The sequence below is a fragment of the Taudactylus pleione genome, unplaced genomic scaffold (genome assembly GCF_031769625.1).
Source record: "Taudactylus pleione unplaced genomic scaffold, aTauple2 ptg000377l, whole genome shotgun sequence".
In the NCBI taxonomy this organism is placed as follows: domain Eukaryota; kingdom Metazoa; phylum Chordata; class Amphibia; order Anura; family Myobatrachidae; genus Taudactylus; species Taudactylus pleione.
Window position 1 is genome coordinate 4,809,062 of NW_028284778.1, and position 27,617 is coordinate 4,836,678.

Consider the following 27,617-nt stretch of genomic DNA (forward strand, 5'->3'; position numbering starts at 1 on the left):
CACAAGCCGGAAGTACGGTGGAACGCACAGGAATAACCTTTCCCGGCGGGTAAGACTAGAGGAGGCGTTGATGGGCGCGGGGGTAAGTACAGATGATAACTGTGGCTCCATTAGCAAATGTAACTTCGTTATATTCTGCAGCACAGACCTATCTCTCCCAGCTCTCACCCTAATTTCTCCCGCCGCTGCCTCCTCCTCCTCATGTTCCTCCCGGCTCCTGGCCCAGCTACAGCCTCATAATGTCCTCTTCCTGCTCTCCTCTGCCTGCTGTGCCCATTTCATAGCCTCATAGTGCTCACCTAGTGGCCTATTAATGATCTCCTGACCTGATATCCTCCCAGTGCCCACTCTATAGTGTTAAAGCCTCACTGTGTCCCCCCATAGTACTCCCTGCATAATGCCTACTTTATACATTCATACTGCTCACCCCATAGTGCCCCCTGCATAATGCCTGCTTTATACATTCATACTGCTCACCCCATAGTGCCCCCTGCATAATGCCTGCTTTATACATTCATACTGCTCACCTCATAGTGCCCCCTGCATAATGCCTGCTTTATACAGTCATACTGCTCACCCCATAGCCCCATAATGCCCTCTTTATACATTCATACTGCTCACCCCATAGTGCTCCCTGCATAATATCTGCCTTATACATTCATACTGCTCATCCCATAGTGCCTTATACATTCATACTGCTCACCCCATAGTGCCTCTTGCATAATGCCTGCCTTATACATTCATACTGCTCACTCCATAGTGCCCCTACTTAATGCCTGCCTTATACATTCATACAGCTCACCCCATAGCCCCATAATGCCTGCCTTATAAATTCATACTGCTCACCCCATAGTCCTCCCTGCATAATGCCTGCATTTTACATACATACTGCTCACCCCATAGTGCCCCCTGCATAATGCCTGCTTTATACATTCATACTGCTCACCCCATAGTGCCCCCTGCATAATGCCTGCTTTATACATTCATACTGCTCACCTCATAGTGCCCCCTGCATAATGCCTGCTTTATCCATTCATACTGCTCACCCCATAGCCCCATAATGCCCTCTTTATACATTCATACTGCTCACCCCATAGTGCTCCCTGCATAATATCTGCCTTATACATTCATACTGCTCATCCCATAGTGCCTTATACATTCATACTGCTCACCCCATAGTGCCTCTTGCATAATGCCTGTCTTATACATTCATACTGCTCACTCCATAGTGCCCCTACTTAATGCCTGCCTTATACATTCATACAGCTCACCCCATAGCCCCATAATGCCTGCCTTATGAATTCATACTGCTCACCCCATAGTCCTCCCTGCATAATGCCTGCATTTTACATACATACTGCTCACCCTATAGTCACATAATGCCCCTGCATAATGCCTGCCTTATAAATTCATACTGCTCACCCCATAGTGCCCCCTGCATAATGCCTGCCTTTTACATACTTACTGCTCACCCTATAGTCCTCCTTTCATAATGCCTGCATTATACATTCATACTGCTCACCCCATAGTCCTCCCTTCATAATGCCTGTCTTATACATTCATACTGCTCACCCCATAGTGCCCCCTGCATAATTCCTGCCTTATACATACTTACTGCTCACCCTATAGTCCTCCTTTCATAATGCCTGCCTTATACATTCATACTGCTCACCCCATAGTCCTCCCTTCATAATGCCTGTCTTATACATTCATACTGCTCACCCCATAGTGCCCCCTGCATAATTCCTGCCTTATACATTCATACTGCTCACCCCATAGTCCTCCCTTCATAGTGCCTGCCTTATACATTCATCCTGCGTACCCTGTAATGCTCCCTGCATAATGCTGATTGTAGCCGCTGCAGTAACCGTACTGCGTGTGTGCAGTACAGGTCTGCAAATCTGCATGCAGTTTCGGGGTAGCGATGGCCTCCATTTCCTAAAATGGAGGTGTGTCACCTCCGTTGGGGGAGAGGGAAGAGGCCAGGATCTCCATCAGCTGATGGAGATTTCCTGGCCTCTTTTGAACAACTACGATCACCGACCTTATGGTCACTTAGTCAATAGAGGATCACGCAGATGATCTGATACTACGTCCATGGATGCAGCATGGATCAGTAATGCATGCAGGAGGCATCATAACCATATTAATGCTGTCTCAGCTGCTACCATGTTAGCAGCTGCAATATCAAATCTGTTCCAGTCTGAATAACCCTCATAGCATCAGTGCCTCAGTCTTCTCATCAGCACAGCTGTAATCGGGCAGCAGGGAGCCGCTCTCATATATAGTATCAGTGCCTCAGTCTTCTCATCAGCACAGCTGTAACCGGGCAGCAGGGAGCCGCTTTCATATATAGTATCAGTGCCTCAGTCTCCTCATCAGCACAGCTGTAACCGGGCAGCAGGGAGCCGCTCTCATATATAGCATCAGTGCCTCAGTCTTCTCATCAGCACAGCTGTAACCAGGCAGCAGGGATCCGCTCTCATATATAGTATCAGTGCCTCAGTCTTCTCATCAGCACAGCTGTAACCGGGCAGCAGGGAGCCGCTCTCATATATAGTATCAGTGCCTCAGTCTCCTCATCAGCACAGCTGTAACCGGGCAGCAGGGAGCCGCTCTCATATATAGTATCAGTGCCTCAGTCTCCTCATCAGCACAGCTGTAACCGGGTAGCAGGGAGCCGCTCTCATATATAGTATCAGTGCCTCAGTCTCCTCATCAGCACAGCTGTAACCGGGCAGCAGGGAGCCACTCTCATTTATAGTATCAGTGCCTCAGTCCTATCATCAGCACAGCTGTAACCGGGCAGTAGGGAGCCTCTCTCATATATAGTATCAGTGCCTCAGTCTTCTCATCAGCACAGCTGTAACCAGGCAGCAGGGAGCCGCTCTCATATATAGTATCAGTGCCTCAGTCTTCTCATCAGCACAGCTGTAACCGGGCAGCAGGGAGCCGCTCTCATATATAGTATCAGTGCCTCAGTCTTCCCATCAGCACAGCTGTAACCGGGCATCAGGGAGCCGCTCTCATACATAGTATCAGTGCCTCAGTCTTCTCATCAGCACAGCTGTAACCAGGCAGCAAGGAGCCGCTCTCATATATAGTATCAGTGCCTCAGTCTTCTCATCAGCACAGCTGTAACCAGGCAGCAGGGAGCTGCTCTCATATATAGTATCAGTGCCTCAGTCTTCTCATCAGCACAGCTATAACCGGGCAGCAGGGAGCCGCTCTCATATATAGTATCAGTGCCTCAGTCCTCATCAGCACAGCTGTAACCAGGCAGCAGGGAGCCGCTCTCATATATAGTATCAGTGCCTCAGTCTTCTCATCAGCACAGCTGTAACCGGACAGCAGAGATCCGCTGTTATATATAGTATCAGTGCCTCAGTCTTCTCATCAGCACAGCTGTAACCGGACAACAGGGAACCGCTCTCATATATAGTATCAGTGCCTCAGTCCTCTCATCAGCACAGCTGTAACCGGGCAGCAGGGAGCCGCTCTCATATATAGTATCAGTGCCTCAGTCTTCTCATCAGCACAGCTGTAACCGGGCAGCAGGGAGCCGCTCTCATATATAGTATCAGTGCCTCAGTCCTCTCATCAGCACAGCTGTAACCGGACAGCAGAGATCCGCTGTTATATATAGTATCAGTGCCTCAGTCTTCTCATCAGCACAGCTGTAACCGGGCAGCAGGGAGCCGCTCTCATATATAGTATCAGTGCCTCAGTCTTCTCATCAGCACAGCTGTAACCGGGCAGCAGGGAGCCGCTCTCATATATAGTATCAGTGCCTCAGTCTTCTCATCAGCACAGCTGTAACCAGGCAGCAGGGAGCCGCTCTCATATATAGTATCAGTGCCTCAGTCTTCTCATCAGCACAGCTGTAACCGGGCAGCAGGGAGCCGCTCTCATATAGTATCAGTGCCTCAGTCTTCTCATCAGCACAGCTGTAACCGGGCAGCAGGGAGCCGCTCTCATATATAGTATCAGTGCCTCAGTCTTCTCATCAGCACAGCTGTGACCAGGCAGCAGGGAGCCGCTCTCATATATAGTATCAGTGCCTCAGTCTTCTCATCAGCACAGCTGTAACCAGGCAGCAGGGAGCCGCTCTCATATATAGTATCAGTGCCTCAGTCTTCTCATCAGCACAGCTGTAACCGGGCAGCAGGGAGCCGCTCTCATATATAGTATCAGTGCCTCAGTCTTCTCATCAGCACAGCTGTAACCGGGCAGCAGGGAGCCGCTCTCATATATAGTATCAGTGCCTCAGTCTTCTCATCAGCACAGCTGTAACCGGGCAGCAGGGAGCCGCTCTCATATATAGTATCAGTGCCTCAGTCTTCTCATCAGCACAGCTGTAACCAGGCAGCAGGGAGCCGCTCTCATATATAGTATCAGTGCCTCAGTCTTCTCATCAGCACAGCTGTAACCAGGCAGCAGGGAGCCGCTCTCATATAGTATCAGTGCCTCAGTCTTCTCATCAGCACAGCTGTAACCGGGCAGCAGGGAGCCGCTCTCATATATAGTATCAGTGCCTCAGTCTTCTCATCAGCACAGCTGTAACCAGGCAGCAGGGAGCCGCTCTCATATATAGTATCAGTGCCTCAGTCTTCTCATCAGCACAGCTGTAACCAGGCAGCAGGGAGCCGCTCTCATATATAGTATCAGTGCCTCAGTCTTCTCATCAGCACAGCTGTAACCGGGCAGCAGGGAGCCGCTCTCATATATAGTATCAGTGCCTCAGTCTTCTCATCAGCACAGCTGTAACCGGGCAGCAGGGAGCCGCTCTCATATATAGTATCAGTGCCTCAGTCTTCTCATCAGCACAGCTGTAACCGGGCAGCAGGGAGCCGCTCTCATATATAGTATCAGTGCCTCAGTCTTCTCATCAGCACAGCTGTAACCGGGCAGCAGGGAGCCGCTCTCATATATAGTATCAGTGCCTCAGTCTTCTCATCAGCACAGCTGTAACCGGGCAGCAGGGAGCCGCTCTCATATATAGTATCAGTGCCTCAGTCTTCTCATCAGCACAGCTGTAACCAGGCAGCAGGGAGCCGCTCTCATATAGTATCAGTGCCTCAGTCTTCTCATCAGCACAGCTGTAACCGGGCAGCAGGGAGCCACTCTCATATATAGTATCAGTGCCTCAGTCCTATCATCAGCACAGCTGTAACCGGGCAGCAGGGAGCCGCTCTCATATATAGTATCAGTGCCTCAGTCTTCTCATCAGCACAGCTGTAACCGGGCAGCAGGGAGCCGCTCTCATATATAGTATCAGTGCCTCAGTCTTCTCATCAGCACAGCTGTAACCGGGCAGCAGGGAGCCGCTCTCATATATAGTATCAGTGCCTCAGTCTTCCCATCAGCACAGCTGTAACCGGGCATCAGGGAGCCGCTCTCATACATAGTATCAGTGCCTCAGTCTTCTCATCAGCACAGCTATAACCGGGCAGCAGGGAGCCGCTCTCATATATAGTATCAGTGCCTCAGTCCTCATCAGCACAGCTGTAACCAGGCAGCAGGGAGCCGCTCTCATATATAGTATCAGTGCCTCAGTCTTCTCATCAGCACAGCTGTAACCGGACAGCAGAGATCCGCTGTTATATATAGTATCAGTGCCTCAGTCTTCTCATCAGCACAGCTGTAACCGGACAGCAGGGAACCGCTCTCATATATAGTATCAGTGCCTCAGTCCTCTCATCAGCACAGCTGTAACCGGGCAGCAGGGAGCCGCTCTCATATATAGTATCAGTGCCTCAGTCTTCTCATCAGCACAGCTGTAACCGGGCAGCAGGGAGCCGCTCTCATATATAGTATCAGTGCCTCAGTCCTCTCATCAGCACAGCTGTAACCGGACAGCAGAGATCCGCTGTTATATATAGTATCAGTGCCTCAGTCTTCTCATCAGCACAGCTGTAACCGGGCAGCAGGGAGCCGCTCTCATATATAGTATCAGTGCCTCAGTCTTCTCATCAGCACAGCTGTAACCGGGCAGCAGGGAGCCGCTCTCATATATAGTATCAGTGCCTCAGTCTTCTCATCAGCACAGCTGTAACCAGGCAGCAGGGAGCCGCTCTCATATATAGTATCAGTGCCTCAGTCTTCTCATCAGCACAGCTGTAACCGGGCAGCAGGGAGCCGCTCTCATATAGTATCAGTGCCTCAGTCTTCTCATCAGCACAGCTGTAACCGGGCAGCAGGGAGCCGCTCTCATATATAGTATCAGTGCCTCAGTCTTCTCATCAGCACAGCTGTAACCAGGCAGCAGGGAGCCGCTCTCATATATAGTATCAGTGCCTCAGTCTTCTCATCAGCACAGCTGTAACCAGGCAGCAGGGAGCCGCTCTCATATATAGTATCAGTGCCTCAGTCTTCTCATCAGCACAGCTGTAACCGGGCAGCAGGGAGCCGCTCTCATATATAGTATCAGTGCCTCAGTCTTCTCATCAGCACAGCTGTAACCGGGCAGCAGGGAGCCGCTCTCATATATAGTATCAGTGCCTCAGTCTTCTCATCAGCACAGCTGTAACCGGGCAGCAGGGAGCCGCTCTCATATATAGTATCAGTGCCTCAGTCTTCTCATCAGCACAGCTGTAACCAGGCAGCAGGGAGCCGCTCTCATATATAGTATCAGTGCCTCAGTCTTCTCATCAGCACAGCTGTAACCAGGCAGCAGGGAGCCGCTCTCATATAGTATCAGTGCCTCAGTCTTCTCATCAGCACAGCTGTAACCGGGCAGCAGGGAGCCGCTCTCATATATAGTATCAGTGCCTCAGTCTTCTCATCAGCACAGCTGTAACCAGGCAGCAGGGAGCCGCTCTCATATATAGTATCAGTGCCTCAGTCTTCTCATCAGCACAGCTGTAACCAGGCAGCAGGGAGCCGCTCTCATATATAGTATCAGTGCCTCAGTCTTCTCATCAGCACAGCTGTAACCGGGCAGCAGGGAGCCGCTCTCATATATAGTATCAGTGCCTCAGTCTTCTCATCAGCACAGCTGTAACCGGGCAGCAGGGAGCCGCTCTCATATATAGTATCAGTGCCTCAGTCTTCTCATCAGCACAGCTGTAACCGGGCAGCAGGGAGCCGCTCTCATATATAGTATCAGTGCCTCAGTCTTCTCATCAGCACAGCTGTAACCGGGCAGCAGGGAGCCGCTCTCATATATAGTATCAGTGCCTCAGTCTTCTCATCAGCACAGCTGTAACCGGGCAGCAGGGAGCCGCTCTCATATATAGTATCAGTGCCTCAGTCTTCTCATCAGCTCAGCTGTAACCGGGCAGCAGGGAGCCGCTCTCATATATAGTATCAGTGCCTCAGTCTTCTCATCAGCACAGCTGTAACCGGGCAGCAGGGAGCCGCTCTCATATATAGTATCAGTGCCTCAGTCTTCTCATCAGCACAGCTGTAACCGGGCAGCAGGGAGCCTCTCTCATATATAGTATCAGTGCCTCAGTCTTCTCATCAGCACAGCTGTAACCGGGCAGCAGGGAGCCGCTCTCATATATAGTATCAGTGCCTCAGTCTTCTCATCAGCACAGCTGTAACCGGGCAGCAGGGAGCCTCTCTCATATATAGTATCAGTGCCTCAGTCCTCATCAGCACAGCTGTAACCGGGCAGTAGGGAGCCGCTCTCATATATAGTATCAGTGCCTCAGTCTTCTCATCAGCACAGCTGTAACCGGGCAGCAGGGAGCCGCTCTCATATATAGTATCAGTGCCTCAGTCTCCTCATCAGCACAGCTGTAACCGGGCAACAGGGAGCCGCTCTCATATATAGTATCAGTGCCTCAGTCCTCACAGGAGCTGGGATATATTACATTGCACACAGTTGGAGAGGTGCTATAAACTCTCCCCTTTCCTATATATAGGGAAAGGATTGTATCTGTAAAATACAACCTTCTTTTAAATTATACGCAATTAACTCCTAAAAAAATTTTTTTAGGTGGGCTTTAATTGATGCCTCTCATTACACAGGATTACACAGTGGTGAAGAAGACATCCAGTAAGCTTGTGACACCCAGTAGCCGTCCCTTTGTGTCAGGAGAGCTGAGCAGGACCCTGAGCCCCAACACGGTACTTCCACCTCATAAACTGATACATGAGAGAGACAGTTACAAGAAGATCCTGGAACTCACCAACAAGATCATTCAGCCCCTGGCTGGAGAGGTGATTGCTGGGAATAGGACATTATACAGTAACACCAGGGGATGTGTCTGGGTGATGACTGGACAGGTGACTGCTGGGAATGGGACATTATACAGTAAAACCAGGGGATGTGTCTGGGTGATGACTGGAGAGGTGACTGCTGGGAATGTGACATTATACAGTAACACCAGGGGATGTGTCCGGAATGTGACATTATACAGTAACACCAGGGGATGTGTCTGGGTGATGACTGGAGCGGTGATTGCTGGGAATGGGACATTATACAGTAACACCAGAGGATGTGTCTGGGAGATGACTGGAGAGGTGACTGCTGGGAATGGGACATTATACAGTAACACCAGGGGATGTGTCTGGGTGATGACTGGAGAGCTGATTGCTGGGAATGGGACATTATACAGTATCACCAGGGGATGTGTCTGGGTGATGACTGGAGAGGTGATTGCTGGGAATGGGACATTATACAGTAACACCAGAGGATGTGTCTGGGTGACGACTGTATCATTGTGTGTGTGTGTGTGTCAGGTTCCTATAAAGTGTCAGGATGTCACTGTCTATCTCTCCATGCAGGAGGAGGAGTATATAGAGGAATACAAGGGGCGTGATGATGGAGAATCACCGGCACCTCACGTCATTGGGTAAGAGGAGACTTTTATTTATTGTAAAGGGGAGAGCAGTTATGTGGACCACCTATGTACACATCATCGGATGAACACATATGTACTCAGTCACTGTGTTTCTCCAACAGTTGGACCCAGGAACAGAAATATTCCAGAGAGATGTCCCCGTCCACTTTATTCCCAGGATTGTACAGAGGATAATTACAGGATCCCACAGGAGTATCAGGTAGGTGGGTTTTAGGGTCTCATCAATTACAAATGTGATTTTAAATTCTATGTTTGTACTGTTTACTCTCAATTATCTCAGACATTATTACATTTTCCCTTTTTGTGTTGTGGGTTAATTAGGTTGAAGACCTATCTGATATTAAGGTTGAAGTTCTGAAGACAGAAGAAGAGACGTATGTGACAGGTGATCAGCGGTGTAAGGAGGAGGAAATCCCTACAGATATCAGCACAGGTGAGTAATAATCACTTATTACTAAACAGAGTCACATACTCTTAATCTACAATCTCCTCTGTCAGTACAGACTAATGAGGACAATGTATCTGCCCAGTGGGGGAGTCCGGAACCACCAACCCCTATTATACTCCTGCTCTCCTCCTCACATCATGTCACTGTGTGTTACCAGCCCAGAGATCTTACCAGTCTCCACCCCACACTCTCTGGTGTATCTCATACATCAGGACCCATCAGCCCCTATTATACTCATGCTCTCCCCCTCACATCATGTCACTGTGTGTTACCAGCCCAGAGATCTGACCAGTCTCCTCCCCACACTCTCTGGTGTATCTCATACATCAGGACCCATCAGCCCCTATTATACTCATGCTCTCCCCATCACATCATGTCACTGTGTGTTACCAGCCCAGAGATCTGACCAGTCTCCTCCCCACACTCTCTGGTGTATCTCATACATCAGGAGCCATCAGCCTCTATTAGACTTTATTTTTATAAAGACCCCACAGAATTCATTTATGGTTCTTGCATGAGCAGTAGTCCTCCTCTATAATATAGTAATGGATATGCTTCTATGTATAAGTTTTCATAACAAATTCTGCACTTAAAAATGATAATGCTGTTTTGTGCCGATCTTCGCTATCTTGGTTTAAAAGCTTACAATTTGTAGGAATGATATGGGAGCCCAACTCGGCCTGTGACATTTTTTTAAACTAGAAATCCTATAAAAAATGTTTAATATTTCATAATTTAGGGAGGTTTTAATGCTCATAACTATTACTGTGGAATTTTTTTTTTATTTTTTTTTTAGTCATTCTCAATAACTGCTAGGTGGGTGCATTGTTTGAAAGAAAGGACTCCCACTTTCAAATGTGGGAACCCTCATGTGTTTAGCCAGTATGGGGAGAAAGGAAACATACACGTCATCTGATAATAACAAAAAAACTATGGGTTGCTGAGTTATAGGGGTCTATTTACTAAGCAGTGTTAGGAGACAGAGTGAAAAGTGATAAGGTGCCAGCCAATCAGCTCCCAACTGTCATTTTTCAAACACAGCCTGTGAGATGATAGTTGGGAGCTGATTGGCTGGCACCTTATCACTTTTCACTCTGTCTCGTAACCCTGCTTAGTAAATAGACCCCATAGTCTTCATTCTGACACCCTGCACCTATCACAACCCGTGCAGTTCCTCTTTCCTGCCAGGTGTGTCGCTCTATGCTCTGGTGCTTCTAGCACACTCAGCTGATGTCACAAACTACTGATGTATGGACCAGAGTGTGCTAGAAACACCAGAGCAGAGAGCGTCATCACAAGCAGGAAAGGGGAACTGCACGGGTTGTGATGGATGCAGGGTTCTAGAATGAAGACTAGAGTTATATTTACACACCTCACCTGATAATCACATAAATAATGTTACTTCACTGTGTGTCTCCTACAGGTGTATCCAGTCACATATATTCCCCAGAGAGATGTCCCCATCCTCTTTATTCACAATATTATACAGAGGAAAATCACAGGTTCCCACAGGAATATCAGGTAGATGGAATTTGGGGTCTCGGCAAATACCAAAGTGACTTTTCATTATGTGATCTAAAGTGAAGCTGTGTGTGTCTTATACTCTAATATTCTACTGTTTACTCTCAGTGACATCAGACTTTTTTTTTCTTGATTTTTGGGTTAATTAGGGTGATGACCTGGCTGATATTAAGGTAGAAGATACAGAGGGAGGAGAGACGTATGTGAGGGGTGATCAGCAGTGTAAGGAGGAAGAAATCCCTACAGATATCACCACAGGTGAGTAATAATCATTTATTACAGAGAAGTCACATAGTCTCCTTGTTCAGCCATTACAGCAGTCTCTTATTCTATACTATCCTCTGTTAGTAGTGACTTTCAGCCCTCTATTAGATTCCTGGGTGTATAGTTCCTGAAGCTTTTAAAACAGACAAGTGGTGGTGTTGCCCATAGCGACCAATCCGATTCTAGCTAACATTCTAAAAAAATTATAGAATCTGATTGGTTGCTATGGACAACACGACCACTTGTTTGATTTAGAAGCTCTAGTAAATCTACCCTCTGCTCTCCTCCTCACATCATGTCACTGTGTGTCACCAGCCCAGAGATCTGACCAGTCTCCTCCCCACACTCTCTGGTGTATCTCACACATCAGGAGCCATCAGCCCCTATTATACTCCTGCTCTCCCCCTCACATCATGTCACTGTGTTACCAGCCCAGAGATCTGACCAGTCTCCTCCCCACACTCTCTGGTGTATCTCATACATCAGGAACCATCAGCCCCTATTATACTCCTGCTCTCCCCCTCACATCATGTCACTGTGTGTTACCAGCCCAGAGATCTGACCAGTCTCCTCCCCACACTCTCTGGTGTATCTCATACATCAGGAACCATCAGCCCCTTACACCTCTGATCTCTTTCTCTCTGATTAGATTGAGTACTGAAATCCTGGAACATGTTTTCTCATTATGCTCACTCTATTATAGTCCTGCTTTTCCTGGATCATGCTATGCTATGATACTGCACTCCATATTTAGTTTAGTACTGGGCTCTATACTACACTGCATTTTTGTACTATGTCTCAATACTTTACCAGGCTTAGGTAGTGCTGTTCTCTCCATATGGTTTGTCTTCAGTACAACCTATCTATCTATTTATCTATCTATCTATCTATCTATCTATCTATCTATCTATCTATCTATCTATCTATCTATCTATCTACTATATCACGACATGGTGCTCTTTACATTGCATTTAGTATGTTTTTAGTAGCTAACCTGTGGTCTTATGTCATCAATGGTGTGCTAGCTCGTCAGCTGATGTATACCTTTCTTTTGCATTAGGTTGAGTGCTGCCTTTACTACTATATGGTGTATGACACGATCATCTCCTTATTATGTGGAGTACTTACTTTAGTATCTGCTCTATTTTGACGTAGGACTCTCCACCATTATTGTGTTGTGTGCCGCCGCCTTTAGCCAGTGTATTCCGTCACAATACCGTACTTGCACTATTTTTAGTTCAATTTTACTATGTTGGGTTTTGTCTGACGTTCGTGTGGTTGTATGATCCCGGTTCACCATACTGTACCAGCTACTTTTACAGATACAATTAAAGGGCAGATGCTCCTTTGTGGTTCATACAAAGATAGCCACGGTACACAACCCAGTGTGTAACGCGGGTCTAGAAATTGGTGGCTACCTCAGGGGATGTGGCCGGGGCAGGTAATGAGTAGCATACGTTTGTGCGAGATCCCCAGCAAAACTATCCTAATAGCACATCCTAACTTGGTGAATTCAGTCTATACTTAACGCCGCACCTTGGCTGTGTGTCACAATGTCCTGCCGATCTGTCTCCTGCCCTGGTGTCGGCAGCTGCATACGTAGCCCGGCTTACCTGGTGGACTACGTTCTGGCATTTGACCTGAAGCTCCCCCAGCCTCGGGCCCTGGAGATTTGGTATGGCCTTCCAAAAGGCTCTGGCGGCTTTTGACTTACATCTGGTCTTCTCCTCAGCCGCCAGAGGTCTGCCTGTTTGTCTCCAGGGATCACCGCTGCTTGCATCCAGCGTAATTGGTCAGAATTTGTCTGCATTCTGCCGCTGTTGGGAACTACTGTTGCTGCACACAGTTCCAAGGGGGACTCCTGAAGCAGATACACTTCTGCTCCGCTTCTGATCCACAGACACCACTGATCCTGATTGGCTATTAACACTGGTGCATTTTACAGTGTGCTCTCCATTTCCCCCAGACTTCAGTTACCCTCTGGATTCTCCTGGCTCGTCCCCTGATATCCTGCATTGATGTTTGTTATGGGGCAGTCAGACTTCCAGCCCTTACCAGGACACAGTGCTTCCTTCTTACCAGATGTTACCCTACAACAGGCATTACATGTGATAAGTAACTGTGTGCTAAAATCGGAGAGCTACGGGCGATATACCTTTTTTGTATTGTGACCTGCCCATGCTAAGGGAGGACATTTTATTTATTTTTTATTTATTAACAGTTTCTTATATAGCGCAGCATATTCCGTTGCGCTTTACAATTGTCATCATTGGTAGAACAAAACTGGGTAATAACAGACAGATATATAGGTAGGAAGGCCCAGCTCGCAAGCTTACAATCTATAGGGATGTGGAAGGCCATTGCCTGTATGCCTGTTAGTGAGAAGGAATCTCCTGCCACACTTCATTATAGTGTTTTGCAACCTCCGCTGTGAAGCAACCACTGCTTGGTACTGTGGATCATCTTTCCTGGGATAATATTGACTTTGTTACATTGTCTTTTGGGACAGAGGCCGTGCAGACTAATTTTGAGTGGATGCTACGTGTTTCTTGTGGCCCAGATGTTTTTGAGGAATATTTTATTTATAACGCTCTCATGGCAGTCAGTAGGTCGACACCAGATGGTCAAAATGCAACAGGTCAACAGGTTCAAATGGTCGACATAAAAAATGTTTGACATGTTTTGTTTGGGGTTTTTTTCAACATTTTTAAGGTTAGAGTTAGGTACTTTGGGGGAGGCTTAGGGACGCTTAGGGTTAGGCACTAGGGGGAGGGTTCGAGTTAGGCTAGGGGTAGGTTTAGGCTCTGGGGAGGGTTAAGGTTAAACACCAGGGGGAGGGTTAGGGTTAGGCACCAAGGGAGGGTTAGATTTAGGCACTAGGGGGAGGGTTAGGATTTGCGTTAAATTACAAAATAAAAAAACACATTGACCATTTGTGTGTCGACCCATTTGAACCTGTCAACCTTTTAGCCCTGTCAACCTTTTGTCACTTGTTGACCTATTAACCCTGTCAACCTGTCATGCCGACCATTTGGTTTCGACCTATTGACCTTTTTATTGTAGATCTTTTATGTTACACACCTCTCATCTGGGCTGTAATGTCGGGGGTTTCTCTGAGTGCCTTCATGTTGATGATTCTGCATCGCAGGGGTACTTCAGTATTTCCTGCTCTTCCTAGGTGTGTCTGGTTGACTTCTACTCAATTTGTTCCACCAGGAAATTATTGGGATCCCTTTTCTTGTTTTTATGTTTTTTGTAACTGGGCATTTCCTCATGACAATTCTTCCCTCCTCTTTGTTTTGCTGGGCATACACTGCCAGATAAAATGCCTGTCAGACCAACAGACATTTTGGCAGGCTGTCACCCTGCAGATATCGCTGGCATACACTGGGCGGGATGTACTAAGGTTGCCGTGACCATTCCGCCAGTCACCTCAACCTTACTAATCGCATGTGTACTAACATATGCGATTAGTATCGCAAACTACAGCTCTTGCGATAAGAGCTGCCCTTTGCGAAATAGCCGACGCCGGGTGACGGGGTCTCCATGGGACAAGTATTGAAGGGATTTTTTAAATTTTTCGCTAAATTCAGAATTTTTTTAGATTTAATACGATTTTATTAATTTATATATACTAATGTAACCTTTGAACTTGAGTGTCTATTTTTAGGGTTTATATTCATTAAAAGTTTTCTAAAAAAAAAATATTTTTGTAAACCGCTAATAAGAGTGCCCCAAAAAGCTTTGTATATCTTGCTTTGCTCTCCTGCAAAAAAAATAAAAAATCCTGAAAGTTTGATTACTTAAAAATTGGGATCACCACTAACTGAAAGCTGTGTGGTACTGGCTACAATAACAGCTGTGATCTGGGTTTTCAGATGATTATTATTGGATAATTTGAAGCTTATTCTAGTGCAGATTCATTTTTGGTGTACAGATAAATCCTGTAAAGAACCCTCACAAAGACCACCAGATCTCAGCAACACACAGATGAGCTATTGATAAACCCCAAAAGAGGGAGACCCCACAGCAATAGACTGGGGGATAGTCGGTGGAACACTAAACAGACGGTGAAGACTGAACACCCAAGATCAGACGAGTTGGACAAGAACGGTATTACATACCTAGAGGACAGTATAAGCTACACTGACCTGGCAAGCGATAAGGTGGTAACTCAAAATGGCTCAGACCATACCCTAGTCACAAGAGCCTGAGGCTGAACATGGCAAACTCGACAAGTAGGACAAGCTGATCTGCTTAACCAAGGACCTAACGGTTCAGACTGGTACGGGGACGACCCACCAGCTTCGGACTACACGAACACCGTAGAGCTTATGTCATAGCGTGCTCCAGGTAGATACGCTAGAGGGAAAAGTCCCAATTTCAGACGTAGCACACGTATACGATAAAAGATACTTACCGTAGAGAAGATCTTTCAGTACCACAACATGGCATTCAACCACCACAAGAAGCAGCGTTACAGGCCAAACACCGTCACCAACCTGTCAGTTAAAGAAGGTTAGGTAATATAAATAGGTAGAAGAAGCCCTCAAAGGGTCACGGCATAACCACAGTGGCCGTGCTGTGGAAAATACAAAACCATAGTAGATAACACTGTGAGCCATAGGCACCCAATCCATAAGGGTAGTATCGTGGACACATAGCCAGTAGGTAATAAGACATAATGCAAGTTGAAAACCTTTATAGGATAAAGGTGGGACTGGTTTGCCGGATTTAACCTAAGGCAATACAGGAAAAACAGCCAAAAGAATTAATACAGGCCTTAGCAAATGGTATGCACCTAAAGCTGTAGGGTTCTTAGCTCAGAAGCGCGCTATAGGGCAATGTAGTATTAGAGCACAGCAGTATATACGATCTCCGTCAACTTTTTTTTTTTTTTAGAAGACACAGAAAGTCAGCAACGATATAAATGTATGTAGCAAATTCCCTGATGCGTTAGTACTTGTATATGCTATGAGGTGTTAGTACTTTGTATATGCTATGAGGTGTTAGTACTTGTATATGCTATGAGGTGTTAGTACTTGTATATGCTGTTAGTACTTGTATATGCTATGAGTTGTTAGTACTTGTATATGCTATGAGGTGTTAGTACTTGTAGATGCTGTTAGTACTTGTATATGCTATGAGGTGTTAGTACTTGTAGATGCTGTTAGTACTTGTATATGCTATGAGGTGTTAGTACTAGTATATGCTATGAGGTGTTAGTACTTGTATATGCTATGAGGTGTTAGTACTTTGTATATGCTATGAGGTGTTAGTACTTTGTATATGCTATGAGGTGTTAGTACTTGTATATGCTATGAGGTGTTAGTACTTGTATATGCTGTTAGTACTTGTATATGCTATGAGTTGTTAGTACTTGTATATGCTATGAGGTGTTAGTACTTGTAGATGCTGTTAGTACTTGTATATGCTATGAGGTGTTAGTACTAGTATATGCTATGAGGTGTTAGTACTTGTAGATGCTGTTAGTACTAGTATATGCTATGAGGTGTTAGTACTAGTATATGCTATGAGGTGTTAGTACTTGTATATGCTATGAGGTGTTGATAGACAGAGGAATCCGGTAGAATAATGAGGTATTAGTTTTGCATTATGAATATTGTAGAACGACAGAGATACAATCAAGGGCATCCAATGAGATGTGGCCTTGGACAGTGTAACGTGTGCTCTTTTGCCTAAATGGGTATGGCACCTATGTCAGTGAATCCACACCTATAAATAGTGGTATGCACCCTGTAGTATGAGTATGTATGCACCCTGTAGTATAAGTCTGGAACAGGAAGAACACTGGGAATGGGAAACTCATCTGTGTCCTGAGGGGTATATTTATATTTACTAAAGTGCAGGTTTTTAGAAGTTGAGTTGTTGCCCATAGCAACCAATCAGATTCTAGCTATCTCATCTCCCTTCCGCTCTCTTTGGTCGGTCAATGACTGCCTCCTTTCCTCCCCTCTGATTACCACCTCTCATTCCAGAACTCAAGATTTCTCTTGTGCTGCCCCCCACCATTGGTATGTTCTCCCTCGTTCCATCAGACTATCCCCCAGCCTGCATTGCTTCAAGCGGGCCGCTGAAAATCCGCCTGTTCATAAAAGCATATGCGTCCTCCACTTAACCATATCACCACGTAGTCTACTTCTTAATTCCCCTTGCACTGGCTCACTCCTCATGTCTTCCGTTTGTCTCCCCCTTCCCTTTAGACTGTAAGCTCCGTGACCAGGGCCCTCCTCCCACCTGTTCTCATCACCTACATCTCTTGCACACCTGCCACACGTCCTCCTTTGGCTCTCTGCCCCTGGACCACAATCATCTGTTTTTTGGGTTTTTGTTCAGACAAACTAGACCGGTCATTTGCGCCCACGCTGACAGCTGCGGGTTTTCAGCTGACGCTGTACTTTTCAATTGCACAAAATGCATCATTGCCTGTGTCGGGATTTGTAATGCTATTTGTGCTGCTTTACACAGTCTTACTGTTCTGATCTTTGTACGACTCTGCAGAACACTTGTGGCTCCTATAAATAAAATGTAATAATAATGTAATAATAATAGTCGCTATTATCTTCTAGAAGGTGCTAGATAAATAAGTAGAATATGATTGTTTGCTATGGGCAAGATCTCCACTTCTAAAAACCTGCACTTTAGGAAATATACCCCCCTTGCGTGTAAATTGGAGTCAGGAAACTTAAGAGCAGAAACCCACACGTTGCATACTGACAGACATCCAGAATACCGAATGAGCAAAGGGTACCCATGAAAATGGGGTCCCTGAGACATACTCCAAATAGTTGTGTGTTCCTCTCCTAAAACGCCTAAGGGATATCATAAGGCACCCTAACCGTATGGTTGTGATTTTAATTTATTAAGAAGTACCTTATCCAGAGTCACTAGGGAAGGCAACTGCATAAATAACAGCTGTGTGCAAGCTGACTATACAGAGTACATCTAAATCCATATGTACGCTGACGGCATGATATCGTGAAATGTAACTAGCCATATGTATAATTAAGGTAAGTTAGGTTTCGTGGAGGAAATTAGAAATGACCATACATAACTGCAGGAGCACTGGCTGCTGGAGAAGATGCCCTACCAAAGTTCACCAGAGATGCCCTAGCTGTCCACAGGAGATTCCCAGAGGTCCACAGGAGAGGGCCCTGTAAGAGGTGTGAACCTCGGCTTCTTATCACTCACCTCCGTTAGACAGGCCTCGTTAGGAAGGAGTAGAGAAGCAGCATTAGTTAAGTGAGTAATGTATTGTGTAGATCTAACACTCCGGTGGGTCTGACACCGCCAATCTGTTAGACACTTAACATCTGAGCTGCCTGCTCCTGACGGGGAGTCCCATCTAGCTCAATTAGGTGGAGGTAGTGGACCCCCCAAAAAACAATAAAGGTTTCCAGAGACCAGGAGGTTGGGTCTAAGTTTCTGTCCGACTACCAATCTTCCAACCGCACTGAAGAAAAGGAGGTTACATCTACTGCTGTTAGTGTTTAGAACTGACCTGCCCTGGGAAGGGTGGTCCGCACTACTAGTAGCAATAGAGAAGGTTCAACCCCTGCTGTTCAGGCCTTGATGGTAACCGCACCAGGCAGATTTGCTTTTGCTACCTATATGGCCTCCTGGAGAACTTATGAGTGGTGTAAACCCATGTCTAAGATGTGCTTCTAAGTTAAACTAGTTATACTGTGCTTTCAAGGCTTCCAATATGAGTTTAGTGTCTGAGTGGGTGTTATGGTTTGACAATATCCCTGATTAATGAGGCTTCTTGTCCTATGATTCTGGCTCGGCAATGTGTTTGAGTGATGTTACCAGAATCTGCATTACTGCCACTGTGGCCGTGCAGTCTGCACTTCCCTATGGCTGGGCCTATGCAGTGCGCTTAGTAATGTGGTTGTGATTTTATTTTTTTTTTAAATTCCTAATTTTTGTACAATTATAATTTTAATGAAGCGTACATAGGCCCTCATTCAGAGCCGCTCGCTATTTGCGGTCGTTCGTTCAAAAACAAGGGGTGGCTATTCAAATGATCCGTTCGCACATTGCGGTCTGTTCACGCCTCTAAGTCTGAACGAGCGAGCTAAACTTGTGGTTGTAATTTTGAAAAAAACGCCCCCTGGCCGCTTGCACCATACGTCATGTCCGCTATTTATTAGATTAATCGAGTACATCGATCAGCGTATGAACTGCTCGCTATTCTTGTGGTTGGTTTTTTCAACCGCTATTTTGCGAGCAGTTCTGAGTAAAAAAAAAAACAAGTGACGTGGTCAATGACGCTGCTGTATTAATTATGCACTCCCTTAAAACGCCCGTTTTGACCTTTAAGCACGCCTGCGTTCGAATTCCACACCCCCGTTTTCAAGCACCTTCCCCTGTTACCACCCACATACGCCTCCTTCTGTCACTCAAAATAGCAGGCCTTCGCTATAGAGCAAACAAACGATTTTCGGCCGCACTGACTGGTTCGCGCATGCGTATTAAAATCCGTACGCATGCGCAGATGTGCGAACATCGGTCAGAACGAACGAGCGGCCGCTTACGAGCGGCTCTGAATCAGGGCCATAATTCACAAACTGAAGTCAAACAACTGAACCTCTTGAACTTGGGTGAAATTTTGCTTCTTAATTTTCTCATACATTTATTTCCAGCAGGTGGACACAACAGCTGGAATACGTCGGAGGGACATCACATTTTGCCTCCAGATTTTAAAATAGAAGATAACATCATAGAAGATCCTCCAGGAGAAATCCCTGATATCCTAAATATCCATCCAGTGCATCACAGTGCAGATATGTCCTCCTACCCCTCTAACCATGTGGAATGGTCAACTATTGCGGGTTTGACGCGGACTTGTCGCACACCGCAACAGACGACGTACAGTTCTGTCGAGAAGAACAGACTTCTGCGCATGCGCCGCCACCGCGGAGGAGTCGACCCTACGCCGAGAGCCTCACGTTCGCTCTCAGACATGACTGCCAGACAGAGGCGCTATGCCAAGCAGGAGCTAGCTATCCTGGTCAAATACAGGGACAGGCCTCTGTCCAATAACAGTCAGAAACGTACTGCCTATGTAGATGCCAAGCGCGAGATATGGAACTGCCTGGGCAGGGAAAGGTCAGTGAGGTCTCTGCAGAGGCGCTGGAGTGACCTTGTCCGGAGGGAGTACCCGCGACTGCTGCGGATAAGGGCCAGTTTAAAGAGAGGTATGTACCATACACGAACCTAATGTAGGTGTAATGTATTGTACTGTTAGTATGTATGTACGTATTTGTGTGTATTTTATACCTCTGTACAACAGAAAATACTTTTCATTTGTTTCCTTTTTAAAAAACTTTACTAATTTGAGGTCTGCAAAAACTAAATGACTTCAGAATGTTTTTATTAGCTCTAGTTTTTGAGCAACACTATTTGCGATATATGTACTTCAGTTATATAGCCATAGTAAATAAAGCAATTATAAAATAATCAGATATTTTCTTGATAAAAGATAAATAATTGTTGTTCTAATTCAATCAAGTTGGCAAATTAGCGGTCCAACAAAGATATATTCCTCTCCGGTACTGTACTTGAAAGTTTCTCCAAGTTTGTGGCATCTTGGTTTTTAATGTAAATTATATCCACAAAACTCAAACAAATGAAAGGAACATCACTCATAACCTTCACTGTACTGTACGCAGACAATAGACCAAACGTGGCCTGCAATCAGCATTCCTGTAATCAGATTTGCCAACCTATATATTCTCTAGATGCCAAAATTCCCTAGTATTTATAGTAACAAAATACTCCTAGTACATCATCACAAATGGGCTACATCTCGGTACCGAGAGCTAATCGACCGTTTTAAATGCCATATTCGCTTTTTGCATGCTGAAATCAATTAGAAATATCTATTTTTGCGTCTGAAAGATATTCACTGTTGCACAGTGTAATTCTTGTATGCCTTATTAAAAATATATATTTTTACGTAATGTGGGTGTGGTTTAAATATCCTGCACAATACAGTATATTAGAAAAAGTTATATAGGCCCACTTGATGTACAGCATTTTGTCAAGTTTACTGTACTGTACAGCATTTTGTCATGTTACTGTATTTCTCACTTTTACCTTTTTTATATTGATATAAAGTATTTTGGTGTTCTCATTTTGCAGCTGAGGTGGAGGAAGAGGAGGAGGAAGAGGAGACGGCAGAGGAAGTGGCGGCAGAGGAAGTGCCAGTGGCAGGGCCGAGCCACTCTCCACAACCAAGTAAGAACTGTACTGTACATCGTGTTCTACTACTGTACTTCTCGTTCTTTTAAGAGTTTCTCCATCCTGTACTGTACATTTTTAAAACCCTAGATATATTAGTAAGTTTCTATTATGTTCCCCCTTTACCTTCTCTGACCGAAACTATACATATTAATATCTTTAAGTATTTCAGTTTAATTTACAGTAGGAGTCTGCGATGTGGGAATGAGTCAAATGTCTTACTAAATTCTATATTGTGTCTGCTTACAGTATAATTTATTTTAGCAAGGCCATCTTTTTACCTTTTACACTACACTATACTGTAGTAGTTGATATTTTTGGAAACCACGCTGGCTTCCTTTTTCCTGTACAGTACAGTACTTCTGTTTTTGGACATGTGGGTGTACTGTATGGATTGAAACTGTAGATTCTTAAAGATCTAATGTGCATTACTGTATACAGTATGTTGGCTTTTACTGCAATTTTCCACCTTAAATATTTATTTTTACAGTTAACCAGCACTATGTTAGACCGCAGGCCCAGGAGGAGGAAAGGGAATACAGCGAAGATGATGGTAATGCTTAGTATTGTTATGGACACACTACTGTACAGTACTGTACTTTACTGCTGTGATTGTACAATAAAGTATTTTCCTTTTACACACAGATTACCGATTCTTAGAAGAGGAGGCCATGGACATGGAGGAGCCCAGAGAGGAAGACATGGGGGTTGGGCCATTAGGTAATGCAGTGGTGGAAGAGAGTTACAGTGTACTGTACAGTACAGTAAATATTGTACACCACCATATTTGAACGTGACTGTAATGTAAATTTTCCCCAAAACAGAACGAATATATTTGCGCCGACAAAGAGAGGGAAATGGGCAGGGACCACAGGGTCCGGGACCGAATTTGGCCCGAAACTTTGCACGAGGTACAGTAATGAATACGACTATACTTTTTTTTTTTTCTCTCACTTGTACCGAAAATGATCTCCCAGTCCTCCACCGATAGTGATCTAGAGAGGTCTCTTTCCCACTTAATTTAACCACCCAATTTCCTTTTTTTTATTTATTTATTTTTTATTTCCATTACCTGGAATCGATACCACCATGATATCTCCCCTTTATGGCTAGTAGACTGTCCCAGCGGGGTAAACAAAGCTCTGAAGCCAGTGTCTTAATTGTAATTTTTTTTAAATCCCCATGCTGGGATACTATCATTTACTTGGTGTTGGGAGAAAGAAACTAACCCTTCCTCAGATAAAACATTGCCTTAGGAGGAATGACCACCCCTGGACCAGGAATCTAAATGCAGGTCCGAAAGTTTATGCCAAGCTAATTTTGTAGCATGGCCTGCTTTAAAGAGCCATGACCCAGAGGAAGGGCAAAGAGTCGTACCATGTCCCTCTCTATAACCACTTATGGTTTGGGGTCTCAACATCAAACTAATCCCTGTATTGGTTTAGCAAACAAGCATATTGGTATTTCGCTAGGTCGGGGAATGCCACTCCATCTAACGTAGGGAGGGAGAGGCTGCTATTTTTGGTTTATTTCCTTTCCAGATATAATTTGCTAAAACCTTATAGAATTTATTACATAAATATTTAGGAAGTGGTCTAGGTATATTGCAAAAAGGGATCAGCGTTTTGGGAGCAAAACCATTTTAGCCGCTGCTACCCTGCCCATCCACGACACTTCATGGAATATCCAATCTTTTGTGAGACCTTCTAATGCTTTCAATAATATCATTATGCCTAGCCTGCTGAGCGCCCAGATGACAAAACGAGGAAGACTGCCAAGCATATTTGTAAGAGGCACATAACACACCCAACATATCAGCTGGGATATTAAAAAGAAATCTGTATGTAATTCCGACGGCTGAATAGCCGCCGGATTAAATACCAACAGTGGAAGACCGACAGATTAAAATCCTGACTGGGGCTGGTAAGCACCCTAACACTCCCCTCTCCCTACCCTAACTCTCCCTTAGTGGTTTAATGGTGCCTAACCATAACCTCCCCCCTAGTGCCAAACTGTAACCTCTCCCCATTGGTGCCTAACCCCCCTCTTTCCCTAACCTAACCCTAAATTTCCCAGGGGGGTGCCTAACCTCTCCCTAGTGGTGCCTAACCCTAAGTCCCCCCGGGGATTCCTAAATCTAACCCACCCTTCCTCCTCCCCCACGGCTACAACCTAAGATACCCGGCTTACCTTCGTTTGGTATGCCGGGCATCAGGATTTTGTTGTAGGGCTAATGATAGGCGTCAGGATTTTGACGCCTATCTTTAGTCCCATATCGGCTTTCAGTGTTGCGATCCTGGCTGCCGGTAACCTGCCTTCATACCTATTAAAAGGGAGGGCCTCATTCTTAGAGGTGTTCAATTTGTAATATGAAACCTCTGAATAAATATGTAGGGTTGAGTGTAACACAGGCAGAGATTCCATCGGATGTAATAAGCGGAGTAGAATGTTTATTGGTGGATGACAATCTTAAGCTTGATACCTCCTATATTAAGGCCTTGAATAGATTCAAAACTCTTTGCTGAGAGAGGCTCAATCACCAGTGCAAAAATCAGAGGGTACAGCGAGTAATCCTGATGAGTGCCATTCATAATATTAACACTCGAGGAAAGACAACCAATTTACATATATCTTGGCAGAGGGACCAGAACAAAGGGCTAAAATAGAATCCAAAATCCTGCCCCCAAAGTGCCTTAAAACCGCTTCAAGATATCTCCAGTGAAGCCTATCAAATGCCTTTTCAGCATCAAGAGAGAGCAACAACAATGGCTTACGAGCTTCACAGTGTTCTAATACATTAAGGATACGACGGGTATTATATTGAGCCTGCTTGCCCATGACGAACCCACCTCATCAGGCTGTACCGGTAAAGGGAATAGAGCGTACTAATTTAGCATACAATTTACCGTCTTGAGTTCAAAAAGGCTATAGGATGGTAATTTTGAACCGAAATAAGAGCTTTGCCCAGTTTGGGGATGGCAACCATCTGTGCCTCCAACATCTCCCTCGGAAACCACCCTTTTTCTGATGACTCCTTAAGCACAGATAACAACACTGATGCCAGAGACCCTTTAAAAGTTTTATAATGGTTTGATGGGTAGCCAACCCGGACCAGGAGCAAGGTTGCCAGATCTGTCCCTTTTTAATAAGCAACACATGAATTACACTGGTTCTGACTGTGAATTGCTGACTTCAACCATATTAAAATCTCCAAGAATCAGCACTGCCCCTTTACTATGTTGTTGAAGGATCGAACAAAACTTTCTATGAAAGGGGAGTTGGCAAGTATTTGGCTCAGAAATAGAGCCTATAGTGACCAAGCATCCCACTAAAAGTATATACAGTCCGTTAGCATCAGAATGTTGTTATAATAGTACACAAAGACAATGTCTAGATATCAAGATAGCCACCACAGCCTTTTTTGTAGGACCTTTAGCTGTGTAGCAATGTGGTAAACCTAGGGTTGGTTGAAGCCTGCTGCAATGTTGGCCTGTAATCTATGAAAATGATTCAGGGTGAGTCTACTCTTTATGGGGGGAACTAAGACCCTTAGCATTGATGGAGACTATATTCACCATTGGCAGATAACGAAAATGTGATACAACCTTCTCAGTACATAAGGCAGAGTTAATTGTTGTGTAATTTGTATAAAAAAGTTTATGTTCGTATATACAATAATGGGGGAGGAGAGTGAAAGAAACAAATAGAAAAATAACGGATATGACTTTGCGTGAGGTGGAGGAAGACGCTAATTCATGACAGTACACCATGAAGGTACACCATAATACACATATACAATTAGATAAGCCAACCAGTAGAGTACAACATATGACGTGGCCTACTCCAGGGGAACAAAAGAACTTCTTAATAGCCAGCTAGGAAACCTGAGTATACGAACAGACATCTTAAACAAACATAGGGCTCCCCATGATCTTACCCAGCATATTCAAACCCTGTATGCACGATAAACCTGCCTGAATGTAATATTAGGACACCCTGACGGGAGATTATAAACAGGGCAGCCATTACAAATAATGGATGAGGAACCAGAACTCAGGCCAGGGGGCCCACCGCGGATTAGTCCTACTGAACTCCTTGGTCCGGAGAGGAACACAAAGAAGTTCCAATAATGTTCCACTGGGCTTTCATACACACTTCCAGATTAGCGATTGGAACAGTGGAGCCATTGCGAGAAATAAGCAACCTGGTAGGGAAACCCCAGCCATAGAGGATGTTGGCCTTCTGTAGAGCACTGGTGAGAGGCTAGAAGGAACATCGTTAAGCCAAGATAGCTTGGGAGAGGTCGACAAACAGCTGAAGCTTTCCTAGGATCTCTGCCGACTCGTCTGAAGGCCTAACAGCCTTCAACAGTGCCTCCTTAACCCCGATTCGTCTGAAGGCCTAGCAGCCTTCAACAGTGCCTCCTTAATATGAAAATATTGCATTCTTATTAAGACATCATGTGGGGTGCCTTCCGGGGCATTTCTGGCTTTGGGAAGTCTATGAATAAGATCTATAAGTACATTAGACGACTAAATTGTAGGAAAGAGGGTCACGGCAAAATTATGGAGGCTACTGTTAGAAACTGTTTCAGGCACCACCTCCCAATTGACAGTGATTACGATGTGATCTATCTTCAAGTGGGATGTAGTCTGGAACCCGACGGTCTAAATGCCGACCGCCGGCTTCCAGACTGCTTTATCCCGACTAGGGCCGAATGACAGGCATCTAAATGTAGACACCTGTAATTTGCCCGACGTCGGGAGACCGGTGCACAGCATCCCGTTCGAGTGGATGCCGGGCGCCGCAGCGGACAGCCGTGGGGAGGGGGGAGGGTTAGGTTTAGGGCTCCCGGGGGGGACTTAGGGTTAGGCACCCCCCCCCCCGGGAGGTTAGGGTTAGGCTAGGGGGAGGGAGGGTTAGGTTTAGGCACAGGGGGGGAGGTTAGGGTTAGGCACCCCTGAGGAGGGTTAGGTTAGTAAATACTTACCTTTTGGACGATCGGGATTTCCTCCTTTGTCGGGCAGCCGCTGTCAGGAATTGAACCATGCGGCCAGCGGTATAACATATCACACCCCTTCAAGTCGCTAACTTTGTCTCTAAGGGCTACATCCACCTGCAGGGCCTCATGCATGAGCTCATTATGTGAGCCAATTAGCTACTCCGTTTTAGTTTCCAAACGATCCGTCCGCCCACCGAGGTCTTCTATAGATTGTTGAAGGGTGGCACAGAACTCGGCTGTCACTTCCTCCTAAAATTGGGACAAAAGATGTATTATGGTGCCCATCCATCACTATTACTTATATGCTCCCGAGAGGAGACTGTGGAAGGTTTTGACGAATGCATATTGGAGGAAGAGGCAGGGGACCCCTTCTGAGAAACGATAACCACTGAGCATCTTTTGGTTTGGGGGCCTGAGGCGGTTTAAAAAAGGCAACTTGGGAGACGGGCATTCTTTTAGGGGCCATGATATGGAGGATGTGATACAGAAAATAAAGATTTGCAGGCAGAGTGATGTAGCAAACAGGCAACAGCTCCTGTGACGCGATGAGGCTTAGGCCATTAAACAGGAAAGTTGTGCTGGAGACACATACTGTAGGTAGGTCATCCCCACAATAGATACTAGCACAGAACCGCCGTTGAGAATAGAGTGGATGAGTAAGGCAGTCCCGGTGACTCCTCAAACATAAATGCAGACACAGGTACTGGAACCTCTTATGTAAATGCCAGGTATGGGGTCCATGGCACTTCAGCTGGGCTTTAAATGTTAAATTGGGAATCCACACTCACCAAGGACCCTGAAACACGGGAGACTCGGTCAGAAGATAGCAGCTACTTAGTAGCGGGAGCTGTAAGGATCCCAGAGATGCAGGGAGCTGTAAGTAGAGCAGGCTGTAAAGATGGCCGCCGATCCCCAGCTCACTACTATTCTTCTTAGTTATATAGAAAAACTTTGACCTAACCCTATTACTATGCTAATTCTTTCCATTTTTTATTTTTTTTTTCTCCACAGAAAGCATCGTGAGAGCTATATTAATTTTTCGTTTTGTTGTGGACCAGTTCTGCCGTTTTTTATTAAGGAATATTTAATTAAATTTTTTTGGTTTCGTTAAGAGTTTTGTGACGCCATGTAAATAAATATTTTTTTATTTTCACCCTGCATTTTATTTTAATTTTTCCTGCATGGTTCTAACATAAGTAGTCAGTATCTGGCGACTGCTTTGTCCAGGTGAAAATGGAGAGTATTTGTCTGGGTGGATACTGTTACTGTAAATACAAGTCTGTAAAATATGTAGATAAGTAGA

The 27,617-nt window shown here is 45.4% G+C and overlaps 1 protein-coding gene across 2 annotated transcripts; it reads left to right on the plus strand.

Moving 5' to 3' along the window:
- LOC148508062 (uncharacterized) lies at positions 1-27,467 on the plus strand. 2 transcript variants are annotated; one of them, XM_088445264.1, is made up of 13 exons: positions 1-82; positions 7,978-8,169; positions 8,737-8,804; positions 8,915-9,012; positions 9,135-9,246; positions 10,685-10,782; positions 10,932-11,040; positions 19,713-20,267; positions 21,214-21,309; positions 21,803-21,865; positions 21,958-22,032; positions 22,137-22,223; positions 27,326-27,467. In XM_088445264.1, exons 3-13 carry the CDS (start codon positions 8,771-8,773, stop codon positions 27,400-27,402), a joined length of 1,404 nt encoding a protein of 467 aa, XP_088301390.1. In that variant the 5' UTR covers positions 1-82; positions 7,978-8,169; positions 8,737-8,770; the 3' UTR covers positions 27,403-27,467. The 2 variants fall into 2 exon arrangements, with proteins under 2 accessions (XP_088301390.1, XP_088301391.1); XM_088445265.1 differs by having other exon boundaries at positions 19,716-20,267.
- The last annotated feature ends 150 nt before the right edge of the window (positions 27,468-27,617 follow it).

Coding starts and splice junctions, on each gene's coding strand:
- LOC148508062 (XM_088445264.1), top strand. CDS start 8,771: ATGATGGAGAATCACCGGCACCTCACGTCATTGG. Junction 8,805..8,914: donor CCGGCACCTCACGTCATTGG/GTAAGAGGAGAC, acceptor TTTCTCCAACAG/TTGGACCCAGGAACAGAAAT. Junction 11,041..19,712: donor CCCTACAGATATCACCACAG/GTGAGTAATAAT, acceptor ATTTATTTCCAG/CAGGTGGACACAACAGCTGG.